Source organism: Cygnus atratus, chromosome Z (genome assembly GCF_013377495.2).
Source record: "Cygnus atratus isolate AKBS03 ecotype Queensland, Australia chromosome Z, CAtr_DNAZoo_HiC_assembly, whole genome shotgun sequence".
Classification (NCBI taxonomy): Eukaryota; Metazoa; Chordata; class Aves; order Anseriformes; family Anatidae; genus Cygnus; species Cygnus atratus.
In genome coordinates, this window is record NC_066396.1 from 33,667,515 (window position 1) to 33,690,196 (window position 22,682).

At 38.0% G+C, this 22,682-nt stretch overlaps 1 protein-coding gene across 10 annotated transcripts in view; it reads right to left on the minus strand.

The window, feature by feature from the left end:
* Positions 1 to 10,953, minus strand: part of MPDZ (multiple PDZ domain crumbs cell polarity complex component) — a 101,943-nt gene extending 90,990 nt beyond the window's left edge. For 8 of the 10 annotated variants that reach the window (XM_050716377.1, XM_050716375.1, XM_050716376.1 and 5 more), the window contains exons 1-3: positions 10,720 to 10,806; positions 2,303 to 2,377; positions 1,529 to 1,695 (exon numbers count right to left, since the gene is read on the minus strand). In XM_050716377.1, coding sequence (XP_050572334.1) covers positions 1,529 to 1,695; positions 2,303 to 2,318 — 183 coding nt within the window. In that variant the 5' untranslated portion in view covers positions 2,319 to 2,377; positions 10,720 to 10,806. Of the gene's footprint in view, positions 1 to 1,528; positions 1,696 to 2,302; positions 2,378 to 9,094; positions 9,147 to 10,604 lie in introns of all 10 variants that reach the window. The other 2 variants (XM_050716367.1, XM_050716373.1) reach the window with 2 other exon arrangements.
* Positions 10,954 to 22,682: the final 11,729 nt, after the last annotated feature.

Genomic DNA, 22,682 nt, shown 5'->3' on the forward strand with positions numbered 1-22,682 from the left:
TAGGATACTTTCTAAGAGGTGACCCAAATCTAAGAATGGAAACTTACATTTGCATGTGAAGGTTTTTCATATGAGTGCATATTAAAAAAATTCACATACAAGCAGTTCCCGTCAGCTAGATTGGGTTCTACGTACGTATCATGCAACATGCACAGACCACTGAAGCTACTGCACAGATAGACCTGCAAGGCAGGGGCTGCTGGTGAAACTATTACTTGATTTTTAAAAAAATGCTCATCTGAAATAACCTACGGACTATCAGTTGCATCTCATTTAGATGACTGTATTTAGAAAAGAAGCAACCTTCAACTTCAAACCTAATGACTAGAAGTGAAAATTTCATCTGCCTTTTCAGCAAATTCCCTCTAATGTTTCAGGCGTACCTTGTTTTTGGATTGTATGTTCCCACAGTCATCACTACGTAAGTATCTGTGTATTTTTGCATGTCAGTTTCCAAATAACAGGGTGAACAAACCCTCAGAGCAGCTTTTCTCCCAGATTTTTTTAATCACTCCAATACTATCAAATCAGAATGTACCAAAAATGCAAAATTTCAAAAAACACTGTCACACATAACACTGTAGTCACCACTCTAATATATTTCTTGATGGCGTAAAATAGCATCAAGATGATCTACAGGAAACAGCAAAGGGCCAGACTGTGCTCTCTTCTACCATGCAGTTGTATTAGCCTCAGGAAGATAAGGACTCCTCACCAGCTACAGCCTGGCCAGAGACCAGATGCAGCTCCATACTGATGATATGGTCAAAACGCAGGGGCTGTTCCTCCCACTTCAGCATTTCTGCATACCAGTCACACAGTCGCCCATCTTGCAGGATTCAACATGAAAAACTATTTGCAGAACCAGATATGTAGTTTAGTTACTGAACTAAATTTTATATATAAGTTTTTATTTCCTTGTCATCAGAGTAAAATGAAAATAATAAATAATTAAGTCAATAAAAATAAGATGCCCTTTTTCTCATCCTCACCAAAGGAAGGCAGAAAAGTAATACTTTTACTTAAACTCCTGAGCAAGGAGAAAGGAGGCAGAAATTCTCACTTCTCCTTAATCTCTTATTCCTATGTCAAGAAAAATATATCTTCATCTCTTTATGAAGCCAACATTTCCACAGCTTCCCTTATATATTCTCATTTTAGCAGGTTAAGATATAAGGAATCAATAAAAGGCTCATAGGAAAGAAAAAAATAAAAGCGAGACCACAAACAAAACACACTGCTTCCTTTTGAAGGACAGACAGAAAGTACATTAACTTACTACCCAGTACCACCATTTCCCTACAGTGCACATCATATCTTACAAGTATGTACTTAAAAAGTGTGTGCATACAATACGGGCCATGATAAAACCCTGGAAAGTCACTGGGTATATCCTCCTCCATTCTCTGAAGCTTTGGATCAGACCTTTAATTTAGGCTATTTGATTTCACTACACAACATGCAAAGAGATACACATATTTTTGCACCTTCAATTTTTCTCTTGTGTCTGTGCAGCTGCTTTTCCTACCTGATCTCTCAGCTGTTGAACAGAAGTCTGAAGGTTGAGAATTTGGTTAAAAAGAGGACTCTGCAGCACTGATTTTAATAAGCTCAGTTTTTCCTCATTTGCAATGTCACCTCGATCGCGAAGCTTTGCCTGTAAGCGCTCTACGGCCTGGAGAGCCCGATGCGTATCTGTAGAGATATTCACTCCAAGTCAGTAGAAGTTTAGAAACAGAGACATAGGAAGCAGGCAACAGATTTTAATAAATCCCTCTCTTCTGTTCAAACTACAGAGGACTTCAGTGGTTCGGTTCTGAACAAAAATCCCAGCCCAAACACGTCTTAATGAATCAGGAAGTCAGAGGCAGAGCACAAAACAGAGAGCAAAGAAAATTACATTTCTAAAAACTGTGTTGCAAAAGTGAAAGAGCCTTCATTAAAATTCATTTACAAGAACTGTGACAACTGTACATAAGTGTACATAACTGTACAGGCAACTGTAAATAAGAAGTGACACAAACCTCTAAAAGGAAACATTTGTCTTTTCCATATGAACTTTTAAAATTCTACTAAAGACTAAAACAAGACAAGCAGAAAAAGATGAATACACTAAACAAATGATGTGTTTTCCTATGGAAAAAAAAAAAATATATATATATATGTATAGGCAGGTATTTTTTGACAAAACCTACCTCAGCTGTATAGAATATATAGAGTATATACCAATGTCCTACATCTATCAAGCACACTTAACTTAGCTAAAAAAAATACATTGATACAAATAAAAGAAAAAAATTACCAATTGTTTCCAACATTTTTTCAGCTTCTCAGCTTCTACTCCAATATGGTAAGTGGTAGCAAATACAGTATTTTCCTGCAAAATATCAGACAAGGAAAACAGTCACATTTACAGACTATTAAGTACTGAGTTCTGAAGGAGAAGAAAGAAGTTTGACTTCTGAAAGCAATACACAACCTCCCAAAATAACAACCCACAAAAACTACATCTCCTTGGATAATTAGAATAACCTCATAGGTGACCATATTCTAAGTCACTTTAGAGCTTAAAACCTTCCTGAAAATTGCTTTTAGGAATATACTTTGTAATATTTTTACATTTCCATATCAAAGGCTCTGTCTGCATACTGCTACACAACATCTCCTGAATTGCTCTAATCAGAAGCTATGAATCATAGCTGACACTGACACTTTACAGCATTTCATTGCTTTCCTTCCCAGTGATTCACAAAAGCATTACCCCTGGGTTCAGTTTTCAAGCCCTATGTTGACAATTTCAGGTGCATGAGCCGTAGCTTACCTTTTAAGGTCACCTTTTAAAAGAAAAATCATATAAGCCACGACGTGTTAATGCTATACAGACCTGTCACACTACAACCTCCACTATTAACATACACTGGTATTAAGAGTCATATATGAATGACGGACGATTTTTGCAAACATAAGTTTCCAGGAAGGAAACTCCATCCTGGGAAGAATAAATTTCTGAAACTGCTTTGTTTTTGGGGGGTTGGGGGGTTTTTGTTATGGTTTTTGTTAGGGTTTTTGCTTTGTTTTGTTTTTTAATAGCAAGTCTGATGTTGTTCAGAAATTTGTAATGTTGGATTAGTGGTAGGGTACTTCCATCCATGCACAAGAGCGATGGAGATGGGTAACTAAAGGGAAGTGAGGAGTTCAAACATCATTGCAGATATATGAAATGAGTTGTGCCTTTCTTCACGTTATCCTCCAAAACAGTACCTTTGTTTTCTTGAGAATAGGAAAGCAGTTTAAGACAACATCCCAATTTCAGTCTGGTGAGCAAATCACCACACAGAGAACAGTGATCAGTAAACACTCAGGAAAAGTGACTTTTTCTTCATACATAAAAAGGAAAATCAGGAAAGGACGATACTGACAGATCTCTGGGGGTGAGAGCCTAACTAAAACTCAAAGAGTAGAAGTAGAACTTGTAGAAGCTGAGCAGGATAAGCATGAATCAATCCTCACAATAAGAGTGAGAAAAAAGTTTTCAACACAGATTCAGTTAGAAGGACCATAAACCAAGACGAATATTTTGACAATCACGTATCTTTTGCAGTTCGTATCAATTCAAGTGGGCTTAGAATTGTTTCAAGTTCCCTTGCCAAGACTTCCCTAGTCTCAATATGACTGAAGATTCATATCAGTTTATTTAATTGTGTCTGAATTTACCAATACATTGCCAGAGAAAAACTGATCATCATTTTTAGGACAATGTACTCCTTAGAGAGAGGCATGAAATTCAAATTCTTTCAATCCAAATTTACTGAAGTAACCTTATTCCATGTTCCAAATTACACAATCATGCACATCAATAATAAAAACAAGCCTTCGTGAATTTGTTTTCTCACTTAGCAAGGTAATCCCAGCACATGACTACCAGATCTGAAAACAAAACCAAAGAATATCTTATGTTTTCACCTTGTAACCCTTCAAAATCAAGACAAACAAAATGTCTGTTTCACATGGGAAAGGGTTGGATGAGGTTATTTAAAAATCAAGAAAGAAGCTGGATTCCCCAAACCTTAATCACTGATAGCTTTTACTTTGAGATTAAAAAAAAAAAAAACACAAACTATCACATCCTCTATTCAGAGCCCGTATTTACAAACAGAGCCATTTATGCCCTCTTCACATCCTTTTCTCACTGGCAATGCCAACTAAAGCAGCTTTTCCCTGTTTCACCATTCCAGCTCTTTCTGTACAACTGCTCATGCAGCTGTGTTGTGGATGCAAACAGAGAACTGCATCAAAAAAAAAAAAGATTATTTCTCTGTCACATCTGTCCCATGATCCTTTTATCATGCTATTCCATGCACATACACACTGCCATCATACCTTTAACTTTCACCTTTTGATGAACTAAGCATGAAAAATACAAGCTTACTGTTCTGCTTTAGGTCCCTGAGAGTCTCAGGAAAAGAAGCAGCTGTAAAGAGCAAACATCTTTTGAGGCTGCAGGATCTTGGTTTACATTATGTTTCAACTTGCCTAAAATATCATTCTTGGTGTGCTGTGAAAAGCATGTTTTACAAGCGACAGAATGGACAAGGTCACCACTGTGTTTGTGCAATCCTAGAATAATGATCTCTGATGATTTGTAATGGAAGCTTTCTCAAAATAGACACTTATTAACAGAAGTCACTAAACAGACTCTAAAGATAGAGATGATCCTATTTAATCTGCAATGAAAAAAAGTGCTTAGCTCTGCTAAGGCACTCATGATATACTTTTTATTTACCTCATGTACTAGAAGTAGGTATACTGCTCCAGAGCTACCTCAGTGTCAGCCAATCATTTTTTTTTAACTCACACTTCATTCTATTTCTCCTTAATTCTCTTTATTGTGTGTTTATGTTGGCAGAGATTGCCTCCTCAGCCGACCCGCTTAATGCCTTTGTTGACTGCAGCACCAAGAGGGATCAAGACTGAAACTGCTGTCAGGATGTTTTTCTTCAGGACACTTCCTCTGACGCAGAAGCAAGGCATTGAGACGCACCAGTATTTCTGTGTCTCACAGTCCAAGATGACCCCTTTGCTCTGTGCACACTTGTAAATGGCGAAAAGCCATGTGACTGTGCTCCTGCTGTGTCCCATCCACGCTAGCAAGCGGGATCTGTCAGCACCAGCTTAGTGGCATATCAACGAAGCCCAAGTACAAGGGAAGCAAGCACTGCACAGACACCCATAATCACCAACCACCACCCATTGCAGCAGCAACTCCTGGCCTTTAAAGCAGCTTGCTTCTAAGTATTTCAGTAAAAATGCACTGGAACAAATCTTGTCCAGGGAGAAGTGTGGAGGGAGGCACGCACACTTTTATTTGTTGAAAGAAGTATATCTATCATTTGCTACGGTGAGAGTTTTTATAATACAATGACAAATTCTAGAGACACAAATGAGATATTTATTTCTGACCATCTTCACAGAATCACAGAATCGTCTAGGTTGGAAGAGACCTCCAAGATCACCCAGTCCAACCTCTGACCTAACACTAACAAGACCTCCACTAAATCATATCACTAAGTTCAACATCTAAACGTCTCTTAAAGACCTCCAGGGATGGTGACTCAACCACTTCCCTTTCTTACTTTCCATTCTCCTGGCTGTCTGCATCAGAGGAGTCTGAAGCCAAAACCTACCCTCCTATAAATGACACAAATACTATTCGTGACTCAAAGAGCATAGTAGGTTAGTTCAAAGTAGCTTTAACTATTTATGTGTTTCAGAGCAAAATTCATTAATCTCTTCACAGGAATAAGAACACTGACTGAATGAATTGCACTTTTTTATTGGCTACTTGAAGAAGTACTGCTAAATAAATAGCAAGTTAATCTCACTTCAATGTTTTTAAAGGCACAGGTATCTGACAGATCTGGCTTAAAAAAAAAAAAAAAGCACCTTCTCTCTTTCCTCATGTTTTTTAAGAAAGCAAAAAGCACACGCAATTTTAGCCAGGTACATGATGAGAAATATGTAACCTTCTACTAAGCATGCACAGAAGATAAAAGATGATCCCCTTCATATACTCATTAATACACTTGCCCTTCTAAAATTTGACTCTCCCCACATTAACACACAAAAATGTGTTATGCATCTCTCCACTCCTGCAGCTGCCCTTCTTCTGTAAGGTATGTTTTCTGTTGCCAGAAAACAGGTGACATGCTGCAATCCTGATTTCTTAGAGCACACTCCTAAAACACTAAAATCCATAGGTATAAGAATTAAGAAAAAAAAAAAGACATTAAATTTATATTTACCACCTCCTTTTCACTGCAACCATGCAAACTATTTAGCGAAAGAGGCAGAAGATTCACAAAAAAAGATTAGCCACTTTTAATTATTACTCTTTCACATCTGATTATGTAATTTCAGCCTGGAAACTTACTCTTTTTCATTGACGGGTACTCCATCTACAATTTCATAAACCATTTCAGAAAATACCTTGAAAACTAACACTTATAGCACTAGATTAACAAACATGCAATGACAAAGATAGAAAACACAGTAATAGGCTTTGCCTTATAGCTCTTGCATTACTTCAAGTGCTCTCAGGATACAAAGGAAATGCCTATCTTGAGAGCGATCTCTAGGCACAAACTTTGCCTAGGAGCTGCATGAGATTAAAAAACAAATCTGATTCAATTAAACAACATGGTAATCACCACCTATATTCTGTAGCTGCTAAAAAGAGCATTTCAAAACTCCTAATCTAAATTTCAACACCTGGGCCTGAATTTGGCTGAGGTATGGATATCCTTTTGTACTTGATTGTTATCCTCTGTCTTTCCTTTCCCCTGCTCTCTGTCTGTCACTCAGACAGGCATGCTGTGTTAGCCCTGCTTGGCACAAGAATGAAAACCAAACCACACAGGAAATGGAAGATACTAATTACCGCTAAACCTTCCATATTGCCAGCAGTTTAAAGGAGCTCTTCTCTTTCACCCAGCTACCTCTGTCACACTGCCTACTACCCCTGTGGAGAAAATTAAGGTGATACCTGGACTCCTGAAAGACAGGACTTGTCAATATAAAGGCAGCTGAAACCATCCAAGGTAAACTGAAAGATCTCACACTTTCTATTCATTCTTCCACTGTCATGAAGGGAGTTCACCTTCAAGGACTACAAACAACATCAGACGGGACTGCCCACTGCAGCTTGACAGGTATAGCTTTCATTACTCATAATGAAAAGTGATATACATACCTGAGCATGGACAGAATGGGTGTGGAAATAAATGCAGGAGAGCAGTGACAAACAGGGAAAGAGGGGAAAAAGAAACAAAAAGAGCAAATGAATAAAGATGTGAAAAAAAGGCTAGCCCAGTGCTTCAGTGATAGGTCACCAACATGCAGGTAACAACAACCACCTGTTTCACAAGTCTAGGAACTGCATGCTCAGACTGCATGCTTCTGTATGACAGAAGAGGGAACTGATTCAATAAAAGAAAAAGCAATTTGTAAGGACTTAATACAGGTAAAAATTAATGTGCTCTGTTGCACAAGGAACAAAGGAAATTTCCACTGACTAAGACGAATGTAACAAGAGAAACATGAAATTTACATTTAAAAGCTTTATTAATGCAAAAATTGTTCTGAGACATTCAAAGCAGAAAAAAAAAAAGCTAGTTCACAAACAGCCTATATTAAGACTATAAGCAGTTTGGTTTGAAAAGTGACACTGCTAGCTTCAAAAACACGTAAAAGGGTGACAGTAGTAGCTCTATATGTCAGAGGAAAGTCCTTTAATAGAGCTAAAGAACATAATGTATTTTGAACCAACTATGAAAATTAAATTTTGAACACAACTGATTTTAACCTTCTGTACACATCACACTAATGTTTTAAGGAAACTTACAGTGCTTTCAGATAAATGCGCAATCTTTTCCTTTCTGTTGAATTAATACTGTTCTGTAACACAGTAAGAAACTCTACATGAATGTAATATTCATGTTAGTTGATGCACAAGTTACTATTACAACCTGGAACTGGGCCTAAACTATACTTTCTGCTTTTACCTTCTGCTTAAACATATGCGATGCAGGATACTCAGAAATATTCAGTAAAGAGTACTGAAAAAAGCAACATAGCAGGGGAACTTTTTTCTGGTAAGTAAAGTAACAAATAGAAAATATATATATAATTTGTAAACAGATTAATTTCAGTAAACAGTTTAAATTGGCATTAATTGAAAACACTTGCTTCAAACACCAGAAGTATAGGAATAGCTTCTGAAACTGAAAAGCAACTTTCTAGCATACACAGAATATATGTGACACTACATATCCTGAGTCAGAGTATAAAATCCAGGCATGGTTACTATTGCCTATTTACTTCTCTAGTATACAGATTTGATTAACATATTCATTAAATTCAGTTAAGCTTAATTATATGCAGCTCCTACAACAGCTGCATTTCTTAATATATACTGGACTTTTCACAGAGGTGAAAAAAGTACTCAAATGAATAAACAAGAAGCATCATTAATAAATTGCCACTAATCTTTAATGAAGAGTTGTCATCTTCCTTTAAAGCTGAAGACACTATAAAACTTCTATTATATTTTGTGAAAATTAAGGGAGAGTAATGCAGGAAGTCATTACATCATGTAACCAGTCTACTGTACAAGGTGGTTCAGATGTAAGGACTTGGTCTGAAAACCCTATTAAAAGAAATACTCCAATCTGTCTAGGTCAATTATTTCATAAGCAGCAGCAACAGTACTCCAAAGCAATTTCTGTGTGAGAAGAGGGCACTAAACACTTAATGGCACAGTTATGTATTGACTTGCTGTGTATGTCAATGGCAAAACAAAACTGTCTTTACCAATGATGATACACCCTACTGTCGGCATAGTATTGTTCTGGCTTAAACTGCTTCAGCAGGATGCTTCAATAGAAAGCACATTTAAAAACTTACTTCATACCATCTACAGAATTTTAAATTTTCATACAGGGAACATGGACCAGACAATTTCAAAGGTCTTTATTTTGGTTTTCAAGGCACTGATTAAAATGTTATCAATTAAAACCATTTACAGTGATCTGAGTACCTGCAAAGTTGTATGACATTAATCTCCACAAAATTCACAGACACAGTGCCAGCTGGAAAATAAAGATCATCTATTAGTACGTAAGTAGTGCAGCTCTTTTTTCCATAGTGCCGGTAACAATCTAGCTTCCCTAACAGACTTTTATGTGACAAGAGGGGAGAACATATCCTGTTCCGGAAGAAAAAAATTCTTGGTAGCACAAAGGAAATGAGAAACACTAGCCATAATCAGTAAATGTTGCATGCATGCTCTGTTAATGCAATAGGGAAATAAAAAAATATATGTATCCTAAAAATGGATAACGACTTCAAAAAATAAGATGACGTTCTCTGCCACTAAAACATTGCTTGTTAACGTCTATGCTGATAAGCCCTAAGATATTTTAATTCTGTATTCTTTTTCTTCTGTTACGTTATTTTCCATTTCCATATGAGCATCATATAATATTTCCCAAAAATATTTTACTACTTTGCCTTTTACTAGTTTAGACTATTCCCTCCCAACAAGTTGTTATCTTGGAAAATGCACTGCTGATATGGAAACCGCAAGGCATTACACAACAGACTTCCACAACAGCTGAAGCCAGGCCCTTTAATTTGATCAAGGCACAGCTCTGCTTGGGCAAAGGACTCCCGCTATCCTTTCCAGTACTATAGCCAATAATGATATTTTCTGTTCAACAGGTTACGCTAACAAAGTCTCCTGTGTGTGAAAAGGAGCAAAAATATACAGGGATGAGGCACTGTTTTTAAAGCTGAAAGAATGGGGAAAGGGAAAAGGAGAAAATAACACTGCCCAGCCAAGTTATAAATCAAATCCATTAAATGTGGTACAAGGAGTTCAAAGGATCAGCTTTGAGAGCGTTTGTCTTGTCTATTATTCTTCCCAATAACCCAGGAATGCACAGGATGCAGGGGAGGGGAACCACACAAGAAACAAACCGTCCCACAAAGCAAACCCTTCTCTTCACACGACCAGACCTACCAAGAGACAAAAAACTGACTCTCAGCCTTGCACCTCTCACCCCACCCTACGGAAAGGGCCGTGTTTCGTGCAGACCCGGCGGGGCCTCAGAAAGCTCCAGCGGGCTCCAGCACTGCGAACCAACGCAGCAACAGATAAAGGCACCCTCCATCCAACCCCCGGGGGCTCTGGCTCGGGGAAAGCCGGCCGCTCGGCCCCGTTTTCGCTTCCAGAGAGCAACCGGGGCCCCCCCGAGACCCGGCTTCGACCCCCAGCGCCCCAAGGCAGGGGAAAATACAAAATAATAAAGAAAAAAAGAGACGTGGGAGAAAAAGGAGGCGGCAGGCGGACCTTCCCGCAGCCGCCGGGGGCGACGCGGCTGTTGTTTACATGAGGACTGGCCGCCAGGCCGGCACGGCACGGCCGAGGACCGCGGAGAGCAACAGGCTCAGCCCGGCACAGCCCCGCGGCCTCTCTCCTCCTCCCGACCGCCCCCCGCAACCCGGCGAGCCGAAACCCCTGCGGTCACGCTTCGGGAAATAAATACGTTTCACGGGGTCCCTCACAGCCCCGGCGCCACCACAGGTCCCCACAAAGGCGGGCGGCCCGGCCTGGCCTGGCCTGGCCTGGCCCGGCCCGACCCGGCCCAGCGCCCCGCTTACCCGCCCGGCGCCGCTCTCCGCCTTCGCCCTGCCCGCCCCCGAGTAACGGCGCCGGCCCCGCTGCGCCGCGGGGCAGCCGATGAGGCACGCCCCGGCGGCCTGAAACCTAATCCTGACCGCCGCCCCCGCGGCTCTGCACGGCTCGGCACGGCTCGGGTGGAGCCGGGGGGTCCCCTGGCCGGGGCCCTGCCAGCGGTTTCCCGGCAGTAGGCGAGGCTCCAAACCGGGCCGGGTGGCTCAGCGCACGCCCTTCGCCAGGATGGGACCGAGCGGCTGGGTTCGTCCTTCCCTCTTGTCCTTTTTTATTGTCGGTGTCTGTAAAAGTGGGGTTGTGGTGTGCGCCGTGCCTTCTGCTGCAGGTCAGCCGGGCCCAGCCTCATGCGGGCGCAGAAGAGCACGAAGCTACCTACCGCTACTTGCACCCCAAAAGCCACCGGCATCCTCTCTGGGTCAGCAAGATGAGTCTGGGGTTGAATGGAGGGAAATGGGAAACGTTTGGAAATAAAGCATGAAAATAGCCAAAATGGTGAATGAGGTCATAAGGCTAACGAAAATGTGATTTTCCTTCTTTTTTAGCAGCTAAAAGAAGGTGCTGTGTACCTTTCACATAAGTATAAACACCATGAGAGCAAAGCACGTAATGCAGGAACGGTTGGTATGACAGTAAAAATTAATTCTGCAAAACAAAGTGCAATTATTTCACTTGATTTCTTAAGTTTGCATGCTTGGACATCACATCATCAAGACTGTGGGCTCCACTGCTCCTTGCCAAGAGATAATGCCATGTTGCAAATGCAGATGGCAGCTCTGCTGCAATGAGACTCTTTGTGGTGAAAAGAGCCCTGGGTCTGCAGCTGCTTGGCGCCCGGCTCTCCCACCTGCCTTCTCGCTTTGGCTTGGTTCTTCCCGCAAACGGATTTGAGTGTGTTACCATATTCAAGCAATAGTTTTTGTTGTTTTGTACCAAAAACAATTGAAGAATATCATTGTTTTGGAGATAAAGTAGAATACCAACCTATTTATCTGAGAGAGGATTGATGAATGCGATACCGGTATTGGCACTTTCAAAAGCAGAACATTTCTCATGTAAATTTAAAGAAACACCACTCTTTGTACGTGTAATGTTTTTATTATTGTTGTTATTATTTGACAAATTAACTTCTGAAAAAAGTTGACCCTCAAGACAATATTTGTCATTTATTACAGCTGGCAGATTGAAGGACTTCAAATGATTAGCCACCTGTTTCTCTGATATATATTCAAATCTGCATGTAATTATATATTTAACAATCGTTCTTCCACTTCTTGACTATGAAAAAATTAATCATAATCATTTTCAATATTTAATTCACAGGTTATATTGCTCAATCCATTGTGTGCTGGTGAGCATATTGCCCATCAAATCAAATATTGGGGCTCTGTTTGCTATTGCTATAACAGTGAATGCTCTATAAACTGCCCCACCCGCTTCCATGTCACATTAGCCTTTATTGACTCTAGAGTGAAATCTTATGTATAAGGCACAATTTGCATGTATCATTATTTAACAAATAATCCACAGTCGAATAGATAAATGCAAAACCAGACAGCTATTATTTATTCTGTTGCTCCGGCTTTAACCATGGCATTCAATTGAAATAAAATACAGTGAAGTCCATAAGTTTATTTGGAGCTAAAAAGATCAGAATTAGGTGCAGTGGTATTTTACTCCTGATGCATACAACATCAGCTATGTAATCTTTCCTCACAGCACAACCTGTGTTGTATGGGGTATACCTTCCAGATAGTTTTTTAACATGCAATCTGCTGTTCTCAAGTAGAATTTCAATTACATTCAGATCTTGTCAAATCCCTTGAAGTATATGATAAGTAGGTTATACCTACTGATGTTCAAAACATCATGCTACCTTAGGCCTTGCCTGTTCTAAAAGTATTTTCATGGGCTTAATTATACTAACATAACTGTACCTGCAAAGCTAGCCTTCTCGGTAAACGTACAACACATCTGTACTGTAAATAACCATCACAGGAAAATAATGAGCTCTCATTTACAATAGTTGACACTTCTGAAGAATCATGCAGATACAGATCTAGCAAATAGCAAAGAAAACCATTTCGGGTTAGAGCACGCTACAAGTCTGGAGGATATACCTACTAATAGGTTTAGAAAAATAACTAGACAGACAGAAACAATTATTATTATTTACTTGTTTCTTCTTTTTTACCAGAAGTGTTACAAAGTATGGCAAAAAGTAATTTTACTGATTCCACAATAAGGAAACCATTTTACCTCTCCAGTCCTTCCCCAGGAAAAAAAAAAAGTCTAAAACTATTAAAGATTCCCCAAGGTAGGCTAGGTGATGTAGACCTAACACACAAAATTAAATTTATGTTATAGCTGCATTAGCATAAGTAGAGCAGCCATTATTGTGCAATTTTGGGGGATGCTGTCCTCAATATGTGAGGGAAGAAAATCTACTTTGTATTTCAAGCCTAAATGGGTTTACAAATTTTTTAAAGCAAATACACAAACAAAGATATATCTACATACTTATATCCATGTGATTTTAAAGTAAAACTGCAAACAGCTTTTTAAAACAAACTTTCTTCAAAATACCATTACTACAACAAAATCTATAACGTTATATTTTGTCAGAAAGGTCTCTTAAGGAGAAGATGAGTGGGACCTAAAAAACATTCTCTTATATTGTGCTCTTATATTAATCTCCAGTAATATTTCATTTCTCAGGCCAATTTAAGACATATTCATGGTGGAAGTATGAATATTGGATGAGATAACTTCTTGACTTACTTCTGTAGTCACTAGTCACATCTTGCTGGTAAAATAGCAGAGGTTAATATTAGCAAGGCACTGCTTAGATTAGAAGACATGAAGGATAAGTGAACTCAGAAAAATGTCTTTACAAAAAACAAGGCTATGTGTCCATTAAGTCATAAGTCACTGTACTTCCTAACACAATAAAATAAAATTAAAATAAATACATTCACAAAAGCAATTGTCTGCTTTTATCATACTGGATTGTGTATCAAAACATTTTGTTTGTTTTGTTTTGTTTTTTGTTTGTTTGTTCATTTTTGTTTTTATTAAATGGTATTTTTGTAAGGACATTGCAATTGGATGTCCAGCTACAGGATGGATAGAATATGTATTTTAGATACATAGAGGAAATATGAGAGGAAGGACTCTGAAATGTTTATATATGTTATGTTTAGGCTTGAAAAATCCCATCTCTGAACTTAATATCTAAAAAAATAGTACAATAAACCTTTTTATAAGCACTAACTTAAATAACAATTGAATATATTTCTGCTTTTATAACCTTACTGTTCAGTACATACAGTACTTATATAATTCTATTAATGTTTATGCACATGTACTTATGCATACATATATACAATAATATACTTCTGAGCAGAGCATTTATTCAAAATTTAGGTTAAACACCACTAATAACCTTCCTTGTCAGAAGATGCTAATTATTCCTATATATAAAATCTTTTCCCAGATGTGTACCCCAAAAGTAATTCATTGCATTAAGCAGAGTTAAACTGTAGAAGAAACAATCTGAGATCAAAGGCAACTGTGATCCTAATTGCTATAACTGCTAGACTAAAGTTTTACTATGTAAAGTTTTATGTTAAGTACGTGGTTATGCATTCTAACTGTCTGTCCAAATAAAGCTGGATCAGCATCTTTCCTCTTATTTTTCATGGAACTGATTAGAATACAATACTTCTTTACTACATTTTCAAGAAATTATACTAGAAGAAGCACACAGTCAAATTAAACATAACACCTTTCTCCTCCATTACCTCTACATAAAAGTTACACTTCAAAAGTCAGACAGCAACAAGTAAGTATGCAGTAGGAGGTAACACCATGCATGTTGTTATGCAAAGTTAAAATTAGGAACTTTCTCTTAAGTTTAGCACTTGAAATTTATTCAATTTTTGGATTATTATGCTGGTAGGTACAGAATATTAGTTTCACTTACTGGAGCGTACGTGCTGGCAAGAATGGTGCGTAGATTTACATTTTAAAGGTTTTTAGGGAAATTGTCTCCCCTGGGGCCATACTTCATAACTGTTATTATTGCTATTGGAGGTTACACATGTGCGTAGAAGAGAAAGTATGCCCCTTAAGGTAGACCAGAGCAAAAAAAATCATAAAAGGTATGTTAATTATTTATGACTACAAAACAAAATACTTGAAATTATGGCAAACTAAGAGGGCGTTTATTTACGCACAAACAGGATTGTTTAAAACCACAGGCCTTGCCCATAGCAGAGGAGTGAAGCCAAGTAAGTGACAAAGCATATTAACATTATCATAGATTTCTCAGACATAAAATACCTACGAGGAGAGTCTGGTTTGTTCAGATTAAGGCTTTTTTTTTTTTTTTTTTTTTTTTTTTTTAATATTGTGTCTTGCTGAAGGTAACCACGTATTTGGCAGACCTCACTCTCAGAAAATCTAATTTAATTTTTTTTTTTTTCTGAAATGCTTCAAGGGATACAGTCCAGAGCACCATGTAACCAGGGGTACGCACCAATGCAACAGTTGTTCCAGTATTTGAAAAAAAAAAAAAAGAAATATCTTTAATAAATTCTGTGTTAGAAGAATAGATAATTCTCACATGAGAGTACTTTGAGCTTTAAAATCAGAATGGGAAGAACTGACCTGACCAGTTTAGGAGTATGCAGTTAATCATGTTGCTGTTATGTATTGAATATGATAGCACCTCTTTCCTAAGTGTTGAGACATTAAACAATGATATACATTTATTTGAGAAAATGTCACATCATCAACCAGTTAGTTTCACAGACAGCTAAACTACAGCATGCTAGGTAGGAGGGAGCCATGTTTGCAGGAAGAAAAGGAAATATTTCTCTGGCAGGTTGATTTATTTTCAGAATAAATCCTCTTGAAGACGAATTGATGGAACTAAACTAAAGCAGACCACTATGCATAGATCAATTTGTCATATGGCTCTGAAGTTCATCACACAAAAGTACCATCCTGTTTGTGGTACTGCCCAAATAGCTTGTATTTTCCTCCGTATACACTACTGAGCTAATCAGCGTGTTTGAGATTCTGTCCTGGTCTTTTTCTGATTTGCTTCTGATCCAAACTGTGAAATTAGAGGGGTGTTTCTATTCAGATTTACTTCAGGGGTTTTCAAAGTTAGAGGCACAGGGAAAGTTAAAGGTTGGCATTTACAGTCTTGAGCCTTGGGTTCCCAGGAACAGTGAAAATATTACCTATTTGGGATAAACAGCTCCCTACCTATTGGACTATCAAAACGGTGTCTTCCAGTTCCAGTCATGAACCAGCATCAGAGCTGTTGTCCGCTCAAGAGGGCAGTGAATGACCACAGAATTTACAGACAGTTTTGCCAAGTAGTTTTGTGTATGGAGGAACTTGGCAAACGATTCTGTCCATGACCTTCCAGAAGGTGCTTTTCTGATGAGGATGCTTCCACATGATTCTTTCAATTTTAAGTTACATGTAGAGACTAAGCCAAAAGGTATATCTGTGTCCTTCTTTCACTTTGTTTATGATGTAGCTTCACATTGGATTTAGACTAAAAATAGTATTACTAGTTTTATTAAATGCAGCTAATACCATTAATACATACGTGGATAGAATGTCTGATTAGTACAGGCTAGGAATTACCAGCTCATTGCTGGTGTTGGTGTGCAGATTTTGAGAGTCTAAAATACAAACGATGCCAAGTTCACATCCCCTTGCCTAGGAACTTGAAAACTACGTATTGCTCATTCACACCAGCACAGTCATTTAAGGATGACAGCTGACACATCCAAAGCAAATAGTTATAATCAGCATTTAACCATGTCATCCCACACCAATGATATTTTGTCTAGCAAAATCAGCACCTGTAAAGACAGGCAGAGCGGGGAACCTTTCCCATATTGAGAACATCTCCTGTTCTGTGAGTGGGATGAAAGGATGAAACTTCTGGTGATCTGTGCTGCAGACTCTTGGCCCAGATGTGAATGAGAATGCCTATTACTGGCCAAGTTTTTAAGATTTTAGGCAGGTTCACTGATGCAAAAATCCTTACTATTTTCTTTGATTGGTACCAGACTTGCCTTCCCCTGTACATGCTCAGCCAATGCAGAGGCATTCATGGTTTCTGCACAGCACCAAGAACATAATAAGAAAAAAATGAAAAAGAATACCACTTGGAAAGAGGTTTGAACTAACTGAAAAACCTGAAAAGGGTGGCATTTCTGTAATAAGCCCACTTTTACCAGTACCTGACAACTGTAAGGTCAATTTTGCACCATTCTTAAATAGGAATTTAGTATTAAGTGAAAATCACTTTAGCAAATGAAGCGGATATGAATTTAGTCCAACGGGACTCTCACTAGCATTAAAAGAGCTATGTTACTCTGCAAAGCTGATGCAGTAAATCCCTTTTTTCTGTTAAAGTGCACCTCTTCGGTTAGGTCATCTGCTTCTCATATATAAGGGTTCCTTCTCACAGTGGTATGGCTATGAGGAGCTGTTAAAGAATTTGATATGCAACATGTGAAAATTTGCCCTTAGCTGTTCAGTAAATGCCAGACTTACATCATAATTAAAAATAAGAATGAATATTCTATATAAAAACACACAACTGTAGTAAGCTGATCTCCTCAATTTCAGCAGTAAAATGCTCTCCTATACTTTCAATTTTGTTTGCTGGAAATTGTTTATTTTCTAACTAGATTGTGTTGCCACTGTCATTAGCTGTCTCTCTCTTTTTTTTTTTTTTTTTTTTTTTCTCCCCAGCCTTTAAGAATTCATACGGTGTGCAGAGCACAGGGCAAGATCTCAAAGCACTCATAAACTTCCCTCCTCCAATTTTCTGTCTTGAGCCAACATCAAGTTAGCAACCAGACAGAGTCTCAGAATGTGTTATGCAAAGACAGGCTCAGATGAGATGCATTTTTTTTTCACCGTATGGTTGCCTTTTTATTTTTGTTGCCAAGGGGACAAACTGAGAGGAAATGGATTTAACAACTGCAAAGTGATGAATTTTAAAGCTGCTGTTACTAATATTTGAACTCTCAATCTAATTTGTATGCAGGAGGAATGAAGAATAACAATGTCATTTCAGAAAAAAAAAATAATAATAAAAAAATCAGCCTTTCCCTCCCGTGTTCCTCTCATGTCCATATCATTTGATAACTTGAGCTTTGAATCTAAATGCTCAGGCAACACCAGAAACAAGGGGAGGTAAAGGGTGCAAAAACACTGAACCTTTTGTATCTTTTATCCTTATATTACCTTAACATACATAGACATTCTTGAAGGTCCAAAATGCACATCTGCTTTGTAAAAAGCTATTCGAACAGCAGAAGGGAGCTACTGCAGACAATGAGAGACATTTCTACATTTCTCTCTCCCCCTTTAATGTTTTTTTCAATAGGAAAAACTTGAGGGAAGCTGGTAGAAGAACAGCTCTTGTAGTTTTTAGGACACCTGTGCATAAACCAGCTGGGACTCCATAGACCACTAGCATGGAGCCCCTCACCACCACCACAAAACATAGAGCCCTTCATCCAGTTTAAGAGGCTTAGAGAAGCCTTTTGTCCTCCCGCCTCCAGGTTACTATATTTGTGTCTTCCTTTCTGGGACCTAATGCATGACAACTGGCGTGGACTGCAAGAACATTGCTGGTGCCTTCAGACAGCTCTGCCTACAAAGTCACCCTCACTGCAGAAGTCTTTTGTTGATGCTTTTTCTAATAACACCATTCTCCATTCTTATGTTATGAATTAGATGTTAGACTTAGATGTTGAAATATCCTCAGAAAAAAAAAATAGAAAGAACCAGTTTCTAAAGAATTTACTGGAGTTGGAGAGATCAAAAAGTCTTTCTCTGGATATATGTAAGTACCTAAAAAAGGGTACTGGTAATTTTACACCCCACACTCAGTCTTTCCAAAGTCTTCTACCTGAGACCTCGCTCCTTAAGATCTGTTAACATTGTTTATGACATTTCATCTACCTGGATGACTGTTTCCTGATACGCTTGTGGTCTACCTTCTGGTAAGGCCTGCTAGGATTCCAAACATACTTCTATCTCGTTTTGAGGTCTGAATCCAGACTTTTCCATTAGAAGATACCTTCCTAACCAGGTACTATAATGACCAAAGGATACTATGCTTCTCCTTCACTGTTTTAAAGCAAGAATCGGGCAATTAGACAAATCAAGACAAATTAGACAATCAAGATCAAAACCCTCTTGGAAGGGATTTAAGCTCACGTTTCTTGCAAAAGTAACCTGGACTATCCTAACTACTGTTACCCTGATTTAGGCACAGTTCCTATATTTGACACTGAGTGTTCCAATTTGCAGACTGCATACACAGCATCACGTACATTACATTTAAAAGCAGAAGTCTTTAACCTAGCTTACTACACAAATGTCACATCAGTGTCCTTGATCAAGAAAGCTCTCAGTCCAAACACAGGGAGGAATGAAAATTGAATTAAGGTCTGCTATACAATAGACACAGAGCCTGTCCACTTAATTATTCTGTGTGTAAGTAGACATCTCAACTACACATGGATCAGAGCAAGCTTTTATTTCAGGTATCAGCTACTCAAAGAACTTCATTATTTGTAAATCATATATGACAAGAAGTGCCTCAGTCCCACAGGAGAGAAAGATTTGAATAGCTGTGTATTATATTACCTATATTCTTCATAGCTAAGGCAACTCTTGTCCTAGCGTCCTTTAGTAAGACACCATATTCTTTCTGCCCATGTCTCAGTGCTTTCAGCAAAGCCCTAAAAGCTATAAAAGGGACTAGGCATGCTGGACTAATCACATTTTCTTTGGATCCAGGTCCAGACTCCTTACCAGCTGTTTTTTGTTTTTTGTTTTAATTGTTATTTATTTATTTATTTATTTATTAATCTCGGGAAAGGGTCCAGATAGGTTTCTCATTAATATAACCTCCCAAACTTTGGGAGCATCTTGACTTTAATCCTTTTGTATGATTTGTAAGGGAAAAGTTCAAAGTACTTCAAATGGGCAAATTTATCCTCAGAACAGTGTAAAAGGACTTACTTCGCAATTTTGTTGACAGACAGCAAGCTTGTGCCCATACCCAGCTATAAATAGTTGTGGAAAGTAAATAGATAAAAATACACTTACCAGTATTGCCTTCAGACTCCCAGCTGCCTCAGGCTTCCACTAGGCCATAAGCATCAGCAGTCAGAGAAGGGAGCATGTACCAAATACAGCAGCAGTAACAGTCACGCTTTTCTTACAAGGGTATTTTCCTGTCAAGTGCAGCAGAATGTGAGAACATAAGCTTTTTGTAAACCATTGGTACTGAAGATACTCATTAAGACCAAGGGGAATTGCAAACTCTAGAAATTAAGGAACTTGAACATCTGTTAAAACTCAGGAAGTGTTTCTCCAGTGAGTGAAATAATAAATCCAATAGACTTTCATTGTAGAAGTTTGGAGAGAATCAACAAAAGAGATTTACACTTCAAATTAATTTGGCATATGGCTCAAAAAAGGGTTTCTTAATTTCTCTTCAAAATTGTAAATAAATCAGGTGAACACCCAAAAGAAACCAAGAGAAGTTTAAGGACTACTTTTATCAAGTGTCGAATTAGGAGAGACGTTGAGTATAACGGAGCATATCTCAACTGCAACTTGTGGAACTTATTATAAGCTCATATAGCAAGAAAGGCAGCCAGTCCCCAGCAGTTTCTCTGCAGAATTGGTCTCCAAAGTGACCTGTGGGACCAGTCCTGACTTCTTGTCAGTGGTGCTGTTGCTACCTCAAATATACCTATGTGTCATTATGCCCTGCTGTGCAGAGATAAGCAGCCTACCTTCAGGCATTCAGAGATGTTTGGGGCACCTGACACACTAGATCCACATTAGTGCAATACTCTGACACTGCTTATTTGCTGTGGGCAGCAGAGCATATTAACCCAGGTGGACACTGTCCTAATATGACCATGCTGCTTCCTTCTGACACCCATGTGGCTCTATCATGACACACAGAAGTACCAAACATACATTACAGGGAATAAACAATATATAGTGCATGCAGGCAATTAACATACTACAACTATCTTACAATACAGTAAAAGGTAAGCAAGGATTTTTAAAAGATTGAAATTAAAGGTATACAAATTAGCCCACTGGTGCGACTTCAGTTGCCAGTAGACACCATAATACCTGGTACAATCTTTGCTTATAGGAAGTCCACCTGATTGATGGAAACTCTAGAGCAGAAAATGGTACAAGGAAGGAAAATGGAAAACAGTTGTCCATTGCGTTGTCCATTGCCAGTACAAGTACTAGGAGACCTCAAATTAAACCAGAAGGTACTAATTAGAAGTATGTAAATCTTTGTGCAATTTGCGGAACTCCCTGCAACAGTAAAGAAGTTTTCAGGGGATGATTAGAAAAAAAATATGGATAAAAACCTATTCAAAATTTAAATATGAAGACATGAAAAGCCATAAGACAGAAAATATTGATTACTTTTAAAATCATAATTTTCTCAAAGTCTTCATTAGGATCAGTCAGATAGTGCCTGAGTGCCTTCCTGGAAGAAGTGTAGTACCTAACTAGAAAGTAGAATCTATTAAAATAGATTCCAGTGATCTTGGCAAAAGAAGACCCTACGTAAAATCTGATGCCCCATACTCCAGAGTAAGTTAGACTGGCTTGACTAAAGTTTCTTTCATGACCACAATATCAGTGAATTGACAAGTTTATTCTGGAACACGTTTTTTTTAAGAACAGTATTTCAAAGGTAGATGCCAAGTATAGGTGGCAAAATGTCACAATATTTAAGGTTTAAGCTGGAAAAATTACTCATATAGGTATAAAAGTGTGATATCTAATTATAAGCAAAGTTTCTGAAAATATCTGTAACAAGTTAGCGGTGTGCTCACCTTTGTCTGCTTTTGCAAAGAGCAAGCTCTATTGCAGGATTCTCACAGTTTGAAAATGAAAGGTTTAATTAAGCTGTTTAGGGTTGAAAAATTAAGCTGTTTAGGGGTATTAAGTTCTCATTTCAAATATTTAGGTTTTCTAGTTACAGCAGCATTTCCATAATAACTTAAATAAAGTCACTATTTGCAGCCCTGGTTGTCAGTTTAGATTTTCCATTACCACAGCCTTAGGGTTTATTGAATGATATACAAGAATTATTTTGTACTGAAAAATGCAGAAAGAATGTATTTCCCATAAATTAACACTGCAAAAGAGCTATGTTTTAAAACTAGAATTTGTGAAGTACTTGGTTGGACGGCTCCAACTAAAAGCTACTTTTCATATTGTTACTATCTATAGTAAATATAAATCAGTCTATAAAAAAACAATCTTTTAAATATTTTAAAAATAATAACCATTTATTATAAATGAGTTTATATTCTTAATGCATTGCTCTAATGCCACACTGAGAACATGCCATGTCAAGATGATTAGACTGGGTCAAGTTCTTGTGATTTTTCTGTAGTTTTAAAAAGCTTATATCACAACAATAAAGGGAAAGCATTTAACTTAGTCATTGGTCAGCAGTTTCTCGTAGCAAACAATGGTGAGTCATGTATCCTTATAATAACCGAAGCATAAAAGGGTAAATGTAATGTAATTATGATATTTAATTTACAAAGAATCTGAAATCTGCTCACATACAATATATGTTCCTGTCCAAAGCTACTGGTAATCAAGATATCTATCAGTATTATCAAATCCTAAATTACGTTTTTAATCACTTGTCAAGAATGATGCTCCTTCACCTCAAACTTCATAATTTCTTACTGTTTTGATAAAGTCCTAAACTGAGATAAAAAAAAAACACCATCAAATTTAAGAAACACTGTTCTACTTCCAGTCTGACTGCAGGTAAAACATAAATCAACCATTTCCAAGGGTTACCCTGTTA